The sequence below is a fragment of the Bubalus kerabau genome, chromosome 5, assembly GCF_029407905.1.
Source record: "Bubalus kerabau isolate K-KA32 ecotype Philippines breed swamp buffalo chromosome 5, PCC_UOA_SB_1v2, whole genome shotgun sequence".
NCBI classification, from domain to species: domain Eukaryota; kingdom Metazoa; phylum Chordata; class Mammalia; order Artiodactyla; family Bovidae; genus Bubalus; species Bubalus kerabau.
The window spans coordinates 131,426,590-131,448,048 of record NC_073628.1 but is presented as its reverse complement, the minus strand read 5'-3'; the positions used below and the strand labels follow the sequence as shown (position 1 = coordinate 131,448,048).

At 44.9% G+C, this 21,459-nt stretch overlaps 1 protein-coding gene and 1 long non-coding RNA gene across 2 annotated transcripts in view; one reads left to right on the top strand and one right to left on the bottom strand.

Annotated features, from left to right (window-relative positions):
- The first annotated feature begins 6,724 nt into the window (after window positions 1–6,724).
- On the top strand, window positions 6,725–20,014 carry LOC129653441 (uncharacterized). Its single transcript, XR_008715130.1, has 3 exons — window positions 6,725–7,058; window positions 16,750–16,848; window positions 18,590–20,014. It is a non-coding gene; the product is annotated as an uncharacterized LOC129653441 (long non-coding RNA).
- CRB1 (crumbs cell polarity complex component 1) overlaps window positions 13,854–21,459 on the bottom strand; it is a 222,340-nt gene continuing 214,734 nt past the window's right edge. The window contains exon 13 of the mRNA XM_055583137.1: window positions 13,854–14,616. Within this exon, the coding sequence (XP_055439112.1) occupies window positions 14,401–14,616 (216 nt within the window). The 3' untranslated portion in view covers window positions 13,854–14,400. The remainder of the gene's footprint in view (window positions 14,617–21,459) is intronic.

Below are 21,459 nucleotides of genomic sequence, written 5' to 3'. Positions count from 1 at the left end.
GCCTAGCCTCGTATCGCCTAAATAAAGGGCCCACGCGCAGGTGAGCGAGTTCCGCCCCTCAGACGCACCTGCGCAGAGCGGGCAGGGGGGTGGGGTTTGATGCTGGGATGGAGACGTCCTGAAAAGCACACACTGGCCCATAGTTCAAAGCAGGGGTTCTCCCTTTACGTTTCTAAACTCATTGCAACGTTTCTTAAAACCCCCACTTTCCTCGGGAGTTTCCCCCTGTCCCCTGCTTTTTTGCACCCACAACTGCTCCTCACCTTTTTTGGCACAATTCTCCCAATTCCGGCCGTAACTCATGCCTCTCTCCTTGCGTGTGTGCTCAGTCGTGTCTCACATTTTGCAACCCCATGGACTGTAGCCCATCAGGCTCCTCTGTCCTTGGGAGTCTCCAGGCAAGAATACTGAAGTGGGTTGCCATTTCCTCTTTCAGGGGGGCTTCCTAACTTAGTCATTGAACCTATATCTCATATATTCTGCGTTGGCTGGCGGGTTCTTTACCACTAAGGTCACTTCCATTTGGTCTGTTATTTAAGTACAATATATCTTTATTAATGGGGCTTCCGTTGTGGCTCCTGCAGATAAAGAGTCTGCCTGCAGTGCGGGAGACCTGGGTTCGATCCCTGGGTCAGGAAAATCCCCTGGAGAAGGAAATGGTAACCCACTCCAGTATTCTTGCCTGGAAATTCCCCTGGATGGAGGAGCCTAGTGGGCTACAGACCATGGGGTTGCAAAGAGTCGGACTCGACTGAGCAACTTCACTTTCACATCTTTATTATCTATCTGGATGATCTGTCCACAGATGTTAGTGGGAGGTTAAAGTCTGCACTATTACTGTGTTACTGTCAGCTTCTCCTTTTATGTCTCTTCATATCTGCCGATAAGCTGAGGTGCTCCTGTGCTGGGTGCATGTATACTTGCAATTGTTATATCTTCTTCTTGGATGGACCCCTGGATCATTATGTAGTGTCCACAGCTCTCCAGCTCTCCTGAATGCCAGACCGCTTGCCTTCAAAGCCAGACATTCTGCAGGCTCATCTTCTTGGTGTAGGATTCCCAGCCGATGTGGGACTCAGACCCCTCGACCCTTTGGAGGAAGCTGTGCAATTCTGATTGTCACCGAGTTTGTGGGAAGCCTACCTGAATATGTGGGTTTTGACTACACAGCATCTCTGCCCCCTCCTACTTGTCTTGTTGTGGTTCCTTCTTTATATCTTCAGTTGTAGGAGATCTCTTCTGCTAGTCTTTAGGTCATGCTCATCAACACGCCAGGCCTCCCTGTCCATTACCAACTCCTGGAATTTACTCAAGCTCATGTCCATCAAGTCAGTGATGCCATCCAACCATCTCATCCTCTGTCATCCCCTTCTCCACCTTCAATCTTTCCCAGCGTCAGTGTCTTTTCAAATGAGTCAGCTCTTCACATCAGGTGGCCAAAGTATTGGAGCTTCAGCTTCAACATCAGTCCTTCCAATAACTATTCAGGACTGATTTCCTTTAGGATGGACTGGTTGGATCTCCTTGCAGTCCAAGGGACTCTCAAGAGTTTTCTCCAACACCACAGTTCAAAAGCATCAATTCTTTGGTGCTCAGCTTTCTTTATATTCCAACTCTCAAATTACAGTATAGAAGGGTATTATTATATGTTCTTCAGAAAGATACACAAGCTAAAGGCTATTTTAACTATTTAGGTGGCCTCTCTTGGTTCAATGGATGGGTAAATGTGAAATTTTTATTAAGCATATTTTCTTTCTTTACATATTTTTTTGTCCATTAATGAAGTGTTAACAGTAAAGATTATAGTGTATTTTCAGATTTTTACTGAATAATATACAAAGCAACTGACATTTGGTTTATTCTAACAATTGTTCCACACATTTCTTTAATGACTTTGCAAGTGTTGGCATAATAGAAAAGAATTTAGAAGTCATCTAAAGCTTAAAGCTTATTTATGCTTAATTATTTAATAGAATCCTTGCCATAATTGATCCTTGGCACATTGTAAAGGGTGTTCTCATTTTTTGTTTTTTATGTTCTCATTTTTGGATATCATTAATACTTGATAATACTTGACCACACAGTCAGCAACATCAGAATTTCATCCTACTTAGTTGCATCTTTGTAATTTGTCTTGGGTGCCCTTGACTGCAGGATGAACATTTTTTGCTAACCTTTCCCCTCCTGCCACATTTTAAATGTCACCAAGCCAATATTTATATAATTGGCTTCTCCCTTTCCACCCTTTTCTGTCCATTATACCTCCCTCCTCCCCCATATGAGCACATTTCCTTTGGAGCCCTGAGGCTCTTCTGTCCTGGACAGCAAAACAGTCTCCTTTCAGAAATCTCTGTTATGTTCTCTGCAATCTTCTCTTCCACCACCATTTTTTCTCCCAGGTAAGATTTCAGATGCTATGTCTGATGTCAGTTAATTATGCAAGATATTTGGTGTTTTTTTTTTTTTTCATTAAATGAGCAAAGTGAATAATTCTGTTTAGAATGAATGTGAAGAAGTGTTATTACATGTACTGGATTTAAAGTCATATTCATATGTTCCAGATACATTTGAATGATTCAGAAAACATGCACCGTGAGCAGCCTCACTGGGCCTGGGAGGGTGCCGACAGCCTTGGCCTAGTGTGCTGCAGTCCATGAGGTCACCAGGAGTCGGACGCAACTCAGCAACAACAACAACCAAAACCTTGGAGGTCTAGACATCCATGAAACTGTCAATGAAAGAATGACGTGGGTTAGGGGAAGAGGAGGAAGAAACCCTCCAGGGAACATCAAATTTATATATTTAACTTCACTGAATCAGTACTTAGAAGGTGAGAGTTGTGGAATTTACTGGCGATCCAGGAATCACCAGCTAATCCAGTTTGCCTCCTTATTTTCAGTGGAAGAAGAAACAAGAAAATAATCAAGGAATGGATTTTAAGCTCAAAACAGAGGAATTGAGTTGAAAAGTCCTTAGTACCAAGGAAGAAAAAAGTCAGACATGTCCCCTCACAGGTTACAAAAGGCGATTCTGCTGATATAGGAGAAAGTTAACTGGGACCCAGCAGTCTGGGGTAGAAATAGCCACCTCTTCCTAGGATGCTTACGCTGCTATGGCAGCTTCTTGCTAGACAGTCTTGCCAGTCACACGACTATACAGGCCGTCAGAGGCAAGTGTGTGAGTTTGTCTCGGAGCATCCTGGTCAGCCAGGCTCTCGCCCCTGTGTCCTGAGGCTTGGCTTTTGGGGCACGAGGAGCGCGATGCTAGAGCTCTTGGACGGAGCTGTGACATGTGCTTGGGATAAGGGGTTCTGGAACAGAGCAGAGGACTGTGAAGACAGCAGAAGGTGGCAGCAGGAGGGTCTCACCCCCCAGTGAACTGAGCACGGTGGGACTTGCTGAGCGTGGCAGCAGCTGGGTCGCTCTGTCCTTGCTGCGGAGGATGTGGAGTGGCAGGGTCCCCCGTGAGCTCCGGGTCGGGCTGAGGGGACAGTGCTGCTGCCCAGGGACATTGAGGGGCCACCATGCACGTCCCACCACCTCCTCCAGCAGCGGCCTCTGGGGGTTGGGGCTGCCCTGCAGAAGGGGCTGCAGCCCATACACCACTCCTGACCAAGAGGAGACACCTGGGAGGGCGGCACAGCCTGGGGAACCACGTGGACCCCAGCCCCCTCTACCCTCCAACACAACATCCTCCAGGGAGACAAGGGTGCTGCCGTTTATCTCAGCCTAAGAGGGGAGACTCCAGATGACTGATCTGTATTTCTCCTTAAGATGGGAAAAAGCAGCTTTGCACCTAGAACAAGGTAGGGATTGGAGTTGCAGAGGTTCTCCATAGGGCTTGGAGTTGATGAATCTTTTCCTAATAAACACCAGGAGAATATGGCCCAGAAAAGTAAAGTAGCCTCCAACCGTGAGGGTAGTCCTTCAGAAATCTAGTGAGAAGCAGAAGTTACAACACACAGTTGGATTAAACACAGTTGGTCGGAAAGTTCATACTTATATCCAGGGCTGCACCTCTTTAGTTATTGCTTTAAATAGTTAATGATCACAAATACTTTTTTTCTTTTTTTTAAGAAGAAGTGCTATTTCCAGAGAGAAATGACTGGCTGGCTGATGTCTTATCAACACTTGGCCATCCTCCCACACCTCCTGACTGGTGTCTGACAGCAGCAAAGAGAAATTGTTATGGTCTTAGGGAGCAAATAAACTGACTTTAGAAGAATTTTGTATATCTAACTTGTAACAGTGATGGAAAATCCCACAGCATCCCAATAATCTGTTTTTACTTTTCTATGTAATTGATTCAAGAATGTAAAGTCCGTTCAGTCTCTTGTCTGCAATAGTTTTCATGCAAGGTGACTGTTTTTGATCAGATTTATTCCTAAACACAGATTTATTCCTATCGGGATCTAGCTTGAATTTTGACCTAAAGATTGATCTACCATCTTGAAACATTTTCCACCTAGTTTTAGCATCTCTAATTTTAATTTCTGGGTCAAAGGACACACAAAAAAATATCCTCTGAGAATAATCCTCTTTAAAACAATAGCTCTCATTAAAACAAACTGAGAATATTTATTATATAGGTTTTAAGATGAATTGGAGAAGGCAATGGCACCCCACTCCAGTACTCTTGCCTGGAAAATCCCAAGGATGGAGAAGCCTGGTGGGCTGCAGTCCATGGGGTTGCTAAGAGTTGGACACGACTGAGCAACTTCACTTTCCCTTTTCACTTTCACGCATTGGAGAAGAAAATGGCAACCCACTCCAGTGTTCTTGCCTGGAGAATCCCAGGGACGGGGGAGCCTGGTGGGCTGCCGTCTCCGGGGTTGCACAGAGTCGGACACGACTGACGCGACAGCAGCAGCAGTAGCGGCAGCAAGACGAGCTACGCGTGGCAACAGTGTGTTCATTTTTACAGCCCTTCTGGGTCTTCATCTGAGACCCAGATAACCTGAGATGAGACAGTCATCTCACTGGACTGGGCTTCCCAGGTGGCGCTAGTGGTAAAGAACCTGCCTGCCAATGCAGGAGACATAAGCGACGTGGATTCCATCCCTGTGTCGGGAAGACCCCCCAGAGGAGGGCATGGCAACCCACTCCAGTATTCTTGCCTGGAGAATCCCACAGACAGACAGACAGACAGTCCACGGGGCTGCAAAGAGCTGGACTCAACTGAAGCGACCAAGCACACATACTCGCGTCTCTGAAGTAGTAACCCTTGAGGGCGGGTGTGAGATCTACTGAAATGCATTCAGTAGGCCAACACACTGTTCACGTAAGTTATGAAACTCCATTTAATCCAAATAAATGTAATTTTATCACATGGATGTGTTTGGCTAGTTTCTTCAAGAGAGAGGGACTGGAATTAATTTGTATTTCATTTCAAATGATTTAAAGTGCCTTTCACCAATTCAGATGACAATATCATATTTTACTTTCTAATTGAAAACAATATTGTCTTTATTTTTTTCTTTTCCCCATGACAAGGCCTCCTGTTCTACCAAATGCTAAATAAGTTGACATAATTGGAATCTCCTCTAATCAGTGATTCTGGTCATTAATTGCTTCAGATACTTAATTATTAAATTGATCATCCTTATCCCTCTTCAGTTCAGAACATTTAAGTCCTATTACTGCAGATTCAGTAATTGAACTGAATGAGCCGTCAGCAGTGAAGGGGTATCGAACTGAAATCCATGTTCAGTTCAGATCTCCAGGCAAGAGGACTTTTTGACTTCTGTCAGTCAGAGAATTAAATAACAGCACATTCTAAAGTAGCAAAGACTTTTAGAAAAACCTGAGTTTGAGTTAACATGGAGACCTCTATATCCTGGATCTCAGAGACTTAATCATTTTGGGAACCTTATGAAAGAAACCTTAAGAGTTAGATGTAGTCAAACTTTTTCATGTGACAAAGTATTTTCAAATTAAACCTCCTCTTGGTGGTTAGCATTTAGTTATTTACCTTTGCGCAAAATTAAGCACCCCCAAATTATTCAAATGAAGAGTAATTTTTTGGTTTTGCTTTTTGGAAATAGGACTGGCAAAATAAACTTTCCGAATGATCGCTGGGAAGCTCACCTGGCAGGCACCTGTGGATACCTGGCCTGATGGTGAAAGGCTTTCACTGTTGACTGGGTCCCTGGATGAGCTGACCTATGACACCTCCAAATCCATGACTTGAGGGGCTGAGTCACAACAGGCTTTGGGAGCACCTATGCTTTCGGGACTTTTACCAACATGTATACCTGTTTCCATTTGGTGTTTGCTTTATTTCATCCTGAATAAACTTCAGTTTTGGGGCCTGGAGCTCCAAACCATGAACCCCTCTGAGAGGTGCCTCTTAGAATTGGAAGAGGTGGATTTGAGAGCCGTTTTCAAGAAGTTGTCACCCAGCACGTCAGGAGCCCCTGCGGTTGGTTCCTGAAGTGGCTGTCCCCAGGCAGGACGACCAGAGAGATTTGACGGATGTTCCCAGGTTCCTGGAAGCCCGTAAAGCGAAGCCTGGGCAGCGGGTCACGGAAGCATGGGCTTAAACTGCAAGCACGCATTGTTGGCATTGCCTTTCAGTGTGGTGCACGGCGATAAAAGCTGCACTTTTGCTGCGAGTGAGTTGAAATGCGAAAGGTCATATTCACCCCAGAATTAAGGAAAGTTTCATGCTTTGAATCATACCCCTGTCGAGCATAAAACCAGGTAAAACTGGCTAGCTAATTATCATCAAAAGGATGATTTAAACCAAGACATGAGGGTCAGTCTTTCTGGATGGTGATGATCATGGGTGATTGTGATTCCTTAAGAAAAGAGGTTTAGGGATAATCCTAAAAGACTGGGATTAAAAAAGTCATCAATGCAAAGCAAACCTTTATTTTTTTTCCATTCTTATCATCAGGTGTTTGGGGGACCGAGGCTTTTGATTTATTTTCTGACAATTTTATTGAGAACATACAGGTCGTCTGTCCAGTTCGGGTCAATCTTACAGATGAAGTGATTTCTCCAGCTGGATGGGGCTGCCATCTCAGGGGCGATTCAGAGACATGACAACATGAAAAGGTAATCTTTCTTTGCACAAAATCTGCTTATTTTAGAAATACCTCATGAGATGGGTGGGAAGGGGATTGGGGGGGCAGTTATCCCTGGGGTTGGTTTGGCAGATAGAGTAGGAGATGGGAGAAAACAGCACCCATGCTTGTCCCCTTGACACTCTGCCTTATCTGAATGATTGTGGGAGATGCCACACCTTATCTGAATGATTGTGGGAGATGCCACACCTGCTGTGCTCACTTGCAGTTAGTGTTTTCATGAGTACTTATTACAGTACACCTGTGAGTCAGAGGGACGAGTACTGTTTTTCAGGCTAAATTCATGTCACCTGGATGGGGCAGACTAGAAACTTAAAACCTATCAATATGTTTTTTGGTCTCCAAAGGCTCTTAAGGTAAGTATAAGAGTTCCTCTTTCAAAGAGCTGTCTTAAGGTTTCAATGAGACGTGATGCACAGAATGTAGCTAACTGGAGTCCTGGTCCTTACCAAGAGCTCCCTCCCCCGACAAAGGATCCCTCATTATCATTGTAATAACGGAAATGCTCATTACCCTAACGCCTTTCAGTTCTACCTCTAGGTATTGGGACAATTACTCTTCCATGACTGCAGCTGATACTGGTCGGTAATGATAATTATGGTACCCAGGGCTAGACTCTAGGACCACACCGTCCTCTCTCAGATGCCAGCCTATTAAGCAGTGGTCACTTAGGAAGTGAACCAGGGCAGGCGCCACGGCCGGTTTAAGTTATGGTTGCTTGTCATTTCCTGCTTCCCTTTGCACTGTGCCTCTGGGAGCAGCGTGAGAGGCCCGTTGCAGGAGCCTTCCTGTCCCTCCTCATAAACACGCCCCAGATGTGGCCCTGGCTACCCGGTCAGGGTTCGCCCGGGGCAGGAAGTGGGAGGGCTGTGTCCACTCTGCACCCAGGCCCCCAGGGCTGCTGGCTGTGCTGGGCGGATGGGCACCCTCAGCCAGTCCCGGGGCTGGGATCCAATGGAGCCTCATCGCATCTCCCACTGTGAGGGGACTCAGCATCCGTGTGTCATCCTTTGTTAATATTGGACTAATGACTGTCGCTCTGCAGATGAATACTAAACGGCTCACCTGTTCCCTGGGCAGTAGTTTCAGAAGCACAGGAGTCCTGCCTCCTGCCATGTTCCTTGGTTTGTCTTGTTGGTGTGGACAGGTGTGTCTCAGTCATCCACCACTGTGTAGCAAATCAACCTGAAACTTAATGACTTCAAACAATGACTTGTGATTTCTCTTTGGTTCTGTGGCTTGATGGGGTTGCTCTGCTGGTCTCACAGGGTCACCGTGTGGCTGCATCCAGCAGCAGGGTGGCTGGGAGCCTGGCAGAACCCAGCCTCTGTTTCCAGGTGGCATGTTCACTCCAGATTTCACAGCATGGACGTCTCAGTACCACCATCTAAAAGAAGGGAAACAAAAAACCCTTGCAAGCCTCTTGAACCTAGAATCATTTCCACGAGACCTCAGATGCTGTTGGTCAAAGAAAACCAAAAGGCCAGCCCTGACCCAAGGGATGGCAAGCAGACCCATCTCTTGAGGGGAGTAGTGGCAATGTTATAATGCAAACAAGCTCAACAGGAATTGTCTCCACCATTACTGAAATGAAACAAACACAAATTGCAAAAGTACACGTGATGTGAAAGTTGCATCTTTTGCAAATATTTTCTCTCGTTCCATGTTTTTTTTTTAAATTTTGTTTATGGTTTGCTTTGCTGTGCAAAAGCTTTTAGGTTTAATTATGTCCCATTTGCTTATTTTTGTTTTTATTTTGATTAAGCTAGGACATGATTCCCAAAAAATATTGCTATGATTTATGTCAAAGAGAGTTTTCTGTATGTTTTCCTCTAAGAGTTTATAGTGTACAGCCTTACATTAGGTCTTTAATCCATTTTGAGCTTATCTTTTTGTATAGTGTTACAGGATGTTCTAATTTTATTCTTTTACATGTAGCTGTCCAGTTTTCCTGGCACCACTATGGACTGTCTTTTCTCCACTGTATATCCTTGCCTTCTTTGTTGTAGATTAATTGACCATAGCTGCGTGGGTTTATTTCTGGGCTTTCTAGTCTGTTGCATTGATTTCTGTTTCTGTTTTTGTGGCAGCACCATACTGTTTTGATGCCTGTAGCTTTGTAGTATAGTCTGAAGTCAGGGGGTGTGATTGCTCCAGCTGTTATTCTTTCTCAAGATTGTTTTGACTATTCAGGGTTTTTTTTGTTTCCATACAAATTTTAAAATTATTTGTTCTAGTTCTGGGATTAATTTACAAAAGAAAACAAACTTTAAAATTATTTGTTCTAGTTCTGGGATTAATTTACAAAATAAAAAATTGCTCATACAATTAAAAAAAAAAAAAACAAGCAGCCCAATTAAAAAAGTGGACAGAAGACCTAAATAGACATTCCTCCAAAGAAGACACACAGATGGTCCACAGGCACATGCTCAATGCTGCTAATCATTAGAGAGATGCAAACTAAAATGACAATGAGGTATCACTTCACGTCAGTCAGAATGACCATCATTACAAAGTTTACAGATAGCAAATCCTGGATAGGGTGTGGAACAAAGGGAGCCCTCATACAGTGTTGGTAGGACTGTAAATTGGTGTCTTGCTGTGGAGAACAGTATAGAGGTTAATTCAAAAGCTAAAAATAGAGTTGCCATATGATCCAGAAATCCCACTCCTGGGCATATATCTGGAGAAAACTCTAATTCAAAAAGATACATGCACTCCAATATTCATAACAGCACTATTTACAATAACCAAGACATGGAAGCAACCTAAATGTCCATGACAGATGAAGGTATAAAGAAAATACGCTGCATATATATAATGAAATACTACTCAGCTATAAAAACAAGGAAATAATACCATTTTCAGCAACATGGATGGACCTAGAAATCATCACACTAAGTGAAGTCAGGCAGAGAAAGGGCAACATCATATGACGTCGCTTATGTGTGGAATCTTAAAAACAATCATACAAATTAACTTATTTACAAAACAGAAATAGACCCACCTACATAGAAACCAAATCTGTGGTTACCAAAGGAGATAGAGCTGGGGGAAAGATAAACTAGGAGACTGGGATTAACATATACACACTATTATATATAGAATAAACAATAGGACATATTGTATAGCACTGGGAACTATATTTAATCTTATAATAACCCATAATGGATAAGAATCTGAAATATATATATATATATATATATATATATATATACAGTGGCTCAGCAGTTAAGAAATCTGCCTGCTAATGCAGGAGATGTGGGATTGATCCCTGGGTCTTGGAGAAGGAAATGGCAACCCACTCCAGTATTCTTGTCTGGAGAATCCCATGGACAGAAGAGCCTGGTGGGCTATAGTCCGTGGGGTCACAAAAGAGTCAGACATGACTTAGTGACTAAACAACAGCAATATATATATATGTACACACATGCATATATATATATATTATGTATGTATGTATACATAATATCTGAATCACTTTGCTGTATACCTGAAACAACATTGTAAATTAACTATGCTTCTATTAAAAAAGATAAATTAAATAAAAAGTTGCACCAATGTTGGTGATGCAAATGCTAGACTTTTCTACTTAAGATGGGGTTTTGCTGGTGTATGACAGAAATCAAACCAATATTATACAGCAATTATCCTTCAATTAAAAATAAATAAATTTTTTAAAAACATAAAAAGGCAAAAAAAAATGATGTGATATATCTTGTTAAAGAGAGTTCAGTACAGATACTCCACAGGGCTAACATGGCAGCATTCTCACATAAGACCCTGTATGTGCAGCTTGTTCAAAGATGCAGATCTGACTTGCTGGGCTGGTCAGTAAGTAACTTCCTGTGTGTCTGGTGCATCCACATGGAATTCTTTATTCATTCCTGCATGCTTACATTCACATATATGTATATATATGAGAGCATATTCCAATGGAAAGCCCTGAACTAGGCTCTGGAAGAGAGTGAACAGCCAGATTACTTAGACGTCTTTTCCAAACTTGAAATATTACCATCAATGGTCACCATTTTCTTCTTACCTGTCCAACTTCTCCTCTGGTTTTTTTCAGTTTGTTGTTTTTTAAAGTGAAAGTGAAAGTTGCTCTGTCGCGTCTGACTCCTTGCGACGCTATGGACTGTAGCCCGCCAGCCTCCTCTGTCCAAGGGATCCTCCAGGCAGGAATACTGGAGTGAGCAGTCATCCCGTTTTCCAGGGGATCTTCCCTACCCAGGGATCAAACCCAGGTGTCCTGCATTGTAGCCGGATTCTTTACCATTTGAGCCACCAGGGAAGCCTGTAGCACTTTAAAGTCAGCTACACTTTTTCCTTTAGGCAAGAGCTCTTTCTGTCCTTCCCACGTAAGCCTCTGTTGAGAAGTTGTAACTCTGATGGCATGTAAACATAGAGAGAATATCTTCTGGAAAACTCCAAACGCAGATACCCAGAGACACCATCTTCTTGGACAAACACTTAAAACAATATTAAAAGCAGAGGGAAAGCCAAAGATTAAGACATTAATAGCTACCGAGCTGTGGCAGTTTAGTAGCTGGGACGTCCAGTGACAACTCACATAAATCTTGGGCACTTCGGGATTTTGCTGGTGGCAGGTACAGACAATACTCATTCATTATTTGTTCACTTATGCAGAAAATATTGTGATTTTATTGTATGCCAGGCCTGTTCTAGGTGAGAGGTTTTTCAGTGAAATAAAAAAGAGAGCAAAGTTCTTGTCCCACGTCCTCAGAGACCATGTGACTTGTCAGGGAAGGATAAATGGTACGGAAAAAACAAAGCAGAAGCCGGGAAGATGAGGGGAAGATAGTGAAGAGACAGAAATGGGCTGAAACAGTAGGATGAGAGGGAAGTCAAGGTGGGAAGCTGTCCCACTGGGTCACGAGGGTTTCGAGAAAGGAGTGACAGTCATTTCAGAGGCTGTGAAGTCTGAGGATGGGCCGTTGTGTTTGGCAATGTGGTCACTGGTGACCCTGATATGAGCTCATCTATGGGATGGGGCAGGGAAAAGCCAGATCAGTTTGATTTCAAAGGAATGGGAAGAGAGGAAGGAGAGGAAGAGAATATTAAACCCTTTTATGGGTGTGTTGCTGAAAGGTGTACTAAGGAATGGGACAGTAATTAGAGGGAGATGGGGCCACAGCGGGTAATTCTATATGATAGAAATATGGCAACACGTTTGGTGCTGTTGGAGAGGATCTGGGACAGGGGGAAAGTTGATGGAGCTCAAGCGGGAGGGCAGTGATGGCCTTGAACCGCTGGGGAGCATGGCTTGCTACCAAACATACATAAGAAGTCATGTTATCAATTTCTTGAGCATATATCCAAATATATAAGCATATATTTAAAATTTGTATTTATATGCTACTGTATTTCTTTTACATTATACAAAAGATTTTATTTTTTTATTTAATTGGAGGATAATCGCTTTACAATGTTGCATTGGTTTCTGCCATACATCAACATGACTCGGTTATAGGTATGTCTCCTCCCTCTTGAACCTCCCTCCTCCCCCCGCAACCCCGTTCCACCCCTCTAGGTTGAGCTCCTGCATCATACAGGAAGTTTCTGCTGGCTATCTATTTCGCATATGGTAATGTATATGTTTTAATGCTACTCTCTCAATTCGTAGCAATTCACCCTCTCCTTCCCCTGTTGTGTCCATAAGTCTCTTCTCTATGTCTGAGCCTCTATTCCTGCCCTGTAAATAGGTTCATCAGTACCATTTTTCTAGATTCTGTGTATATGCATTAATATATGATACTTGTTTCTTTTTGACTTACTTCAATCTGTAAGGCTTTAGGTGCATCCACCTCACTAGAACTGACTCAAATTCATTCCTTTTTGTGGCTGAGTAATATTCCATTGTATATACGTATCACAGCTTCTTTATCCATCGTGTGTCAGTGGACATCGAGGTTGCTTCCATGTCCTGGCTCTCGTAGCTAGTGCTGCAATGAACAGTGGGGTACATGTGTCTTTTCAATTATGGTTTCCTCAGGGTATATGCCCAGTAGTGGGATTATGGTAGTTTTATTCCTAGTTTTTAAAGAAATCTCCATACCGTCTGTATCAATTTACATTTCCACCAACAGGGCAAGAGAGGTCCCTTTTCTCCACATCCTGTCTAGCATATATACATTTCACAACATGTAAAATTCTAATTAAATCTTCAGAGGAAAAAAATACATAAATATAAGGCTATTTTCTCTCCATACCCCACAGTCTTATGCACATGCTTCTTTTTTAAATGTTCTTAAATTCATTTCATGTATTTATATACCTTACTTGTAGATTTCTATTCCATTTTGTTCCACACAGTTATTTTAAAACTACTTAATCTAATTTCATTCTCACTGACATTTCCCCCATACATTCTCAAGTTTATTTTAAAATGTAGCTTTCTATATTATGCACACAAACATACCACCTACGCTCCTTGAAGTGTGTGTACTGTACTTGAAGGTTCTTACCTTCAGACAAGGTCACGTCTGACACTGATTTATCAAAAAGCAGTTGAAAGGAAAGAGCTTGGTCTTTTAGGTCAGAGAATCCCAGTGTTCCTTTTATCTTGCTTTTCTGTCTCAGGAAGTGTTTTGACCTTAAGCAGCACCTTATAAACAGCAAAGACTTTAAATGTAACGCTAGAGGTGAGTCGGTTCAAAGGTTCTTCAAATGCTCCTGGAGGTTACCTTTGTTACATGTAATGTCACATAAGCAAAAAATACTCACAAAGAGGAACAGCCACATTTCAATTTTTATTTGTGGACATTGGGTTGCTTTTTAAACACAGGTTATTCCCATGACTTTCTCAAATCCATTGCTGAAGGACAAACCACGGGCATCTTTGCATTGGTACAAACTAAAACCTTTCACCACCTGATAGGAAGAGTGAGGAATGTACCTACTTTTTCTGTAGTTTCTGTGTGAAATGATGCAGTTTCCAGTGAATGGGCAAACTAAAAACACGTCCCCAGGTTGCAAAGAGTAAAGATTGTAGACATCAGGCACTGGAGCTTTTCCCAGAAGACACGTCCTTTGACAGGCATTTTTGCTAAATTATGAGGCTGAAACTATTGGCACAAGAGACATCATTCTGTGATTGGCTAATGTAATACAACAAAACAATGATTTCAACTTGAACCACTATGAACATCCGTACGGTGGTCAAGGGAGTTCTTCCTTCAGTTTCAACGTGGTCCTGGTCGTGAATTGATGTTTCCAGGTACGTCAGAACACTCAGGGGCAAGCATCTCGTTCACAGTGCATGGGTCTCCTCCTCCAGAGGCAGGGTGGTCCTAGATCAGCCTCTCCGCTGCAGGGGCACCCATCACGCTCCACATCTCCACACGAGAGCTGTCCTTCTCCTGACGGCTTGGGCTGTAGGAGCCCTGGGTTGCCCTTTTGTTGGAGGCGAGAACAGAAACCACCACTGCCAGAAAGAGGATCAGCAACAAGGCTAAGGTCACTGAGCCGATGGCGGTGAAGATGTCCGACAGCAAGTCATCTGCCAACTGTGAGGATGGAGATAATTGTGATGTGAGTTACAGAGCAAAGGAGAATGGCCAGGACAAGCAACTACTCTGGAATGAAAGTCAAGCAGAGCACAGGTGCCACCGTGCCCGAGAAAGACTAGACATGGAGGGACGTTCAGGGGTTCTTATTCCCGGATCATGAGAATGGGACCATGTCTCTAGTGTTTAAGGTCTGGAGTCAGGAAGTGAGGCACAACATCTACTGAGTTTACCGTGTGTCTTAGTCTCAGTGACTGAGATCATTCATCTGACATCAAGGCCAAAGGATGAACCCACACATGGCCATGCATGCTCAGTCACTCGGTCGTGTCTGACTCTTTGCTACCTCATGGACTATAGCCCGCCAGACTCCTCTGACCCTGGGATTTCCCAGGCAAGGAGACTGGAGTGGGTTGCCATTTCCTCCTCCAGATCTTCCTGACTCAGGGATCAAACCTGTGTCTCCTGGGTCTCCTGCGTTGCAGGCGGATTCTTTACCACTGCACCACCTGGGAAGCCCAACCCACATGTGTATTTGTAAAATAGTTTTCCAACTATAGGATCTGACTGTTTACAGTCTTTTGACTCCTGTGCAAGAAGTTCTGATTTTGCACTGAAAGAATGGTTGTTTTACAGCCTTTCTCAGGAAATGAAGCAAATTAAATCAGTTGGGCCTCATGGGAAAGATCCAAGACAAAGGATGGGCTGCAAGGCTCTGGTTTCCACACTCACCGCTTTGATTTGGATTCGATGTGACAACTGAACGATTGTGAACACACTCGTGCTCCATGTGGAGCCAGACCTCACGAAACAGGAAACTGGAGGAAGAGCCCCTCTTGAAGGAGCTGGGTCCAGGACTCTCGAGGGTGGGCCTTGGACAGAGGGGTGTCTCTGATGTTGACTGCAATGTGTTTGCCAAGCACTTTTTGTCATTGGGTAAAAGACACTGATTGGGTTGCACAGAAATATTAAAGACAAGACACAGTTGCTATTTGAATTTTTAACAGGCTTGCAAAGAAATATTTCTGTCAGGGTCAACAAAGCAGAAGTAGACCACCTTCTCATTCAGCTTTCCCTAGGACCCATCCCCTGTTACCTACCCAAGTTACTATTATAAATGTAATCTCTGTTACTCTAATATCCTAGGGAATTTTTAACACTTTGGCTTTCCTTTGTGTGTGTGTGTGTGTGTGTGTGTGTGTGTTTGTTGTTGTTTTTCACTGTGCTTTGGTTTAAATCATTATATGGTCAGTATATTCCTATGATACTGTATCTCTTCATAACACTGTCTTGTATTCACTATGTCTTATAGTCACTTGTTCAAATGTGGTTCATTAGTTTCTTCAGTCAACAATATTTATTGACTGTCTGCTATAAACATTGAACTGAGCTAGGAAATAAAAATCAAAAGTAAGCCAAAGTTTGATATCTGGAGCTGAGATTGTGGACGTGGGCAAATGGAGGACGGACACACACACACAGAGATAATCATCATATCTTAAACACGTGTTACGGTAACGTCATACATGATCTACACAGGGTGTAGGTAGAGTAATAGTGGAGGGATGCATGTGATGACCTTTTGAAGGATAAATGAGCGTTCAAATATTTCAAGCAGGAAATTCTACTTGGATGAAACAATTTGAAATAAAAAGGGCAGGAGTATACAAAAGTCCTTAAGAGTTTGGAGAAACAGGAAGAAATCTGATGTGACAAAGGTATTGTCCATGAATGTGTACATTTGAGCGGTAAAGGATTTAAAAAGTTGGTGAGAGATGGGACTCTAAAAGTAGGTGAATCTTAACCAGAAATCTGAAAGCCACACTAAAATTCAGTCTTGGTCCTGAGGTCAGTGAGAGCCTGTGAAGGTGTTTGAGTAAGAGCATAATATGATCAGATCTGTGTTTTATTAACTTGGCTCTGGTAACAGGGTGGAGGGTGATGGGCGTGAAGGTGGGGCCGGAGATAGAGGAAAGAGGAGTTTATTGTATTTGTCGAGATGAGATGATTTGGGTCTAAGTTTACCAGCGGAGTGAGACTCTTTCCAGGCAAGAATACTGGAGTGGGTTGCCATCCCCTTCTCCAGGGGATCTTCCCAACCCAGGGATCAAACCCAAGTTTCCTGCATTTCAGGCAAATTCTTTACCCTCTGAGCCACCAGGAAATCCCACATTCACTGGGAGAAGATACACAGGAGCCAAAACAGGAAGACTTTGGTTCAGGTTGGGGAAGGTGAGTGTCAATTTCCTGGACAACGTTCAGGTACACAGTGCTATTAGAGAGAAAGAAATAACTACTCCCTTCTCTCCACATTATTGTCTAAAATCCTGGGTCTCAGCAGCTTTCCCAGTTACTGGAGAAAAGCAAGTAGAGTTTCACTGAAATCAGTTGCTCTTGAGAAAAATCATTCATCTCAACTCCTCTGGCCACCAGTGTGGCAGTGACATCCTTTATCAGTGACAATGACCGTGGACTACCAGGAAAGATGAAGAGAATTATAGACGTGGCCTTGAAAGCTCAAGAGTCTGGGACTCAGAAGGGCAGGTGGAGCCTCCAGTGTTCTCTGGGGACCTCTCGATTATGCAACACTCTCGTTCCTAGCTGCTGAATTCTCCTAATCTAGCCAGTAAGTGGCATGGTCTCTGGGAGTAAATGGCTCTTCTGCTGGTGACAGAGTTGGGAGCAGCCACACCCACACGGAGAAGGGAGAAATCACTGGGTTTGCCTGTTTTCTCAACTTTTCTGGCCTCGCCCCATTTGGCCTGAGAAAGACGGCATGGGGGAAGCTGATGCCACCCAGACCTTCTCACCCGCCGGCCTGCAGCCAGAGGGAGGGGGCATGGCAGGTGTAGGTGCTGAGCTCTCACTGGAACCCCAGTTCTGAAAGAACCAGAGGACTGGTCTGCTCCACTCATCTTGGGACCTGTGGGGAACCAAGGCTCTTCACAGAAGCTCTGGGCTCTCAGCAACATGGATAGTGCAAGGGCCAGCTCTGGGCTGGGAGCAGCCCCCAGCCCAGCCCACCGGCGATGTGCGGAGTGGGAAGGCTCAGCCTGTCCCTGCAGGGCCCTGCACTTGATCCAGCGCCCTGCGCCCCATCAGTGTGATCAGCACGTCCTTCCCCACTGGAGACTCAGGTTTATCACCTGCGACGCTGGATCCAAGTGTTGGCACCTAGGGACCAGGGTCAGGAGACACAATTGATGCAAAAGCCAAAAAGAGAGTCCCTGAGGAGGTGCTCAGCACATGAGAATGTGAACCGCAGTGAAGGCGCGGTGTGCCCCCTCCCTGACTTTACTTCACTCTGAAAGATGAACGGGAACTCCCTCGATGCCTCGGGGTGCGACCCAGGAGCTGACCTACATACCTAAGATTGCAATTCCGAGCTCCAGATAAAGTGGGGGCTGAAATGGCTGGCCTAACCTATCAGATAAGACTTGTCACTAAACTCTGGAGGGGAGCTGAGGGCGTCGGGGTTTGAAACCACCTCTGGGAGGCCCTTTGCTTTTGAATTCCCATGGTGGAAAGGCCTTATTAGCTCTGCTATTCTTTAGCTGGGCTTAAAATACACAGTCCTGGAATGGGTCCTTTGATAATGGAAACTGCTGGGATTCAGGAACTGACAAGGCCACCAAGTGCGGACCGTCCTGGAAAACAGCGGGAGTGCCAGGCCAGGCCTGTTTCGGTGGGTTGTGCTTCTAACGCTGCGCTTTTGAATAACCTTTCTCAGAAAGGACAGATTCCAAGGTAACTAAAACTTTCATGTAAAATTACTTTTTACATGGCTTACGCTGCAACCTGTACTGTTATGCTAACATCCTGTTTATGAAACGTACACCCTCTTTATGAAATGTATGAAATGTACATCTTTATATAAAATGTACATTTTATATGTGATCAAATTAAATGGTGACAAGCGAACTTCCTATCTGCAGAATAAAATAAATCAGTGTTTCATTTTTTTCCCCTGTAGAAGATTCGTTCTGAATCCCTGACTGGTTGTGGCTGAATGAGACCCAAGGAAGGGTGCACGCTGGCATTCTGAGAGAAACAGAACCGTTTGAACCGTCTCGCCTGGGGCTAGGCTGAAACACACTGGAAACATCAGAAGCTTTTTCCCTGAAATTCCCAAAGAGGAATTCTAACTGTGACTCTTCTGAGGGGAGGCTGCAAACAGAATGTGCTCGCTAAACAACCAGAAGTGGGTTTGAATCCGGTTTTGCCACTGTATCCTCCGCGTGTCTCTGCTGTCTGCCCGCCTGTGAAGCAGGGACGACAGTTGTGTGTCTGAGACTTGCTCCGTGGCATAGAAAACATCCAGGTGTGCAGAGCTTCTCCAAGGGCAGGCCCAGAAGGGAGCTCAGTCCCGTGGTCACCCGTTTCTCACTCCCCAGACTGAACCTTCCCGGCTGATCACCCAGGTCCTGCCTGGGTGTCGGATCACCCATCAGATGCCTCCCACTCTGGTGCCGTGTCAGGACGCAGTGCCCAGCCTAGGAGCTGGGGTGGTGGGGGGCGGGCGCTGCCCTGGAGCTGGCCAGGGCCCAAGCCGTCTGGCCAGCGGGGCCCACCGCCCCCTGGTTAGCTGAGTGCTGGACAGTTCATCTGACTCTGAAAACAGAGGATGAACTGGCTTGTCTGGAAAGGAAGAGCAACAAGACCCCTTCTGTCTTCAGCCCCAGAATCCGCCTGTCACAGTATTTAGGGCCAACACAGAAAACTGTGAAAACAACCAACACAGCGGACGGAGCTGGAAAAAACGGGACATTTTTGGAGACTTGACCTCCTATTTCCAGGAAAGGTGGTGAGGATGTAGAGCTTTGACCTGAAGTGAGGAAATTCTAGGTCTAAGGTTGGGGTTACCCACCTAGGTGCAAGTTCTTCTCAAGTACGTCTGTGGTTGAAAAAAAGTAGAAATAATGGGACTTAGAATTGGCTCCTGAGAAACACTAGGGTAGAGTGAACTCCCCAAATCCTTCTTAGAAATCAGTCTATATGTCAGTTGTGTGGAAATATGTGGAAACAGTTGAAAATGAAGAGTAAAAATGTTCAGATGTGCAGCTGCTTATGGGTCATATTCCAGCTTCCTTGTGTGAGTTTCTGAAATGTGTGTCTGTGTGCGTGTGTGTGTGTGTGTTACACAAGTACATAATGATACATCAGGTGCTATTATGACCGTTATTAATTAATGGGAAAAACACTTTAAGGATGTTATGTTTTTTACAAAGCCAGTTATAATATTTACCTTCCATCTATGTACCTAAAGTGAAACAATGAAATCTCTTTAATTCTCACAGTTCAAATTTAAAAAAAAAATGAAGAGAGACTGTAGTCCTTGTGAATTACTATTATAACAAATAGGTCTTCTGTTTGGTGGATTGTAAAACCCTCCCACACAGACCTGGGTCCTTGAACTATCTTTTATCAGTGAATTGCTAGAAACAGCCGTTTCCATAGTAATATTGAATATGTGCCAGAACCCTGTTTTTAAAATGCATATTGCTGCAGTGGCCAATTTTCAACCACAAACACACCGTCCACTTTACAGTTATAAGGGCGGGGGAACAGGGGAGCAAGGGGCCGAAAGAGGGCCTGGGCAGCGTCCAGCCCCAGGGAGTGGACCACCCAGCGGGGCTCCAGTCACCTCATAAAAGGCTCAGGACTGGGGAGGGTGGCGGCCACACGGCAGGGGGACCCCCTCCAGGCAGCCCCCGGCCACTGGCTCCAGCGGACTCTCAGAGGCACCTGAGCTGAAGCCCAAGGGCATCTTCTCCTTGGTGCCCCCATCTTTATCCGCTGCTTCTCCCAGAAAACACACAGGCTCTCTGAGGAATCAATAGTCTTTCAAACCAATTCTCACCAAGTAATTACAGTCCCTCACACCTCCACGGGGTGGGGCGGGGCGGCCTCTCGACAGCCTGGGACGGACACACAGAGCTACATGAGGGGGTTCAGGGCACCACCGCCCTGGGGGAGCTGCCCTGGGGAACTTCAGACGTGACTTCCACATCAGGCCCTGTTGAAGATGCTGGGATAGCTCCTGTGGAAGTTTGGTGTGGGTTCACGGCTGACAGGGGGCTTCCCAGATGGCGTTGGTGGTAAAGAACATGCCTGCCGAGGCAGGAGACAGAAGAGACGCAGGTTCAGTCCCTGGGTGGGGAAGATCCCCTTGGAGGAGGGCACAGCAACCCACTCCAGTATCCTTGTCTGGAGAATCCCATGGACAGAGGATCCTGGCTGGCTACAGTCCACAGGGTTGCAAAGAGTCGGACATGACTGAGCATCTATGCACAACACAGCACAGCTCATCCTTATGCTGAGCTGAGGGGTGCTACAGTGGTCCTAAAGGGACACAGTAATTCCTGCCTTCAGCAAACGGTCCTTGAACACATCCTCTGAGTGAGCCCAGCGGCACCTAGAGTTTGGTGGGGAGCCGGCAGGCCCCGCCCCATCCATCCAGGACTGGGTCTGGAATCCACCTGATGTTCCACAGGCTCATTCCGGTGAGGACACCAGGTTTTCCGCAGAAGGACTGATGGAGCTAGGAGTCTGGAGACCTTTGCTTTCACATTTCTCTCTCCTTGAGCAGGTGGTCTCAGTGATATAATTGTTTTCCTTGGAACGCAAGGCCTAGTGAATAAAACTTCTCTCTCTCTTCGCCTCATACAAGAACCAAATCCCAGTGGCCCCAACTCGGGTTTCATGATGTTGTCGCAAACTTGCTGCGTGCAGATAACCGCAGCCCTTTCTCGGGTCGGGGAAAGGGGTCACCAGATGCTGTAGGCAAGGCAACGTCTAGCTGGTAGGTGGGGATCGTTGCTTCCTGTCACCTCCGCTGGCCAC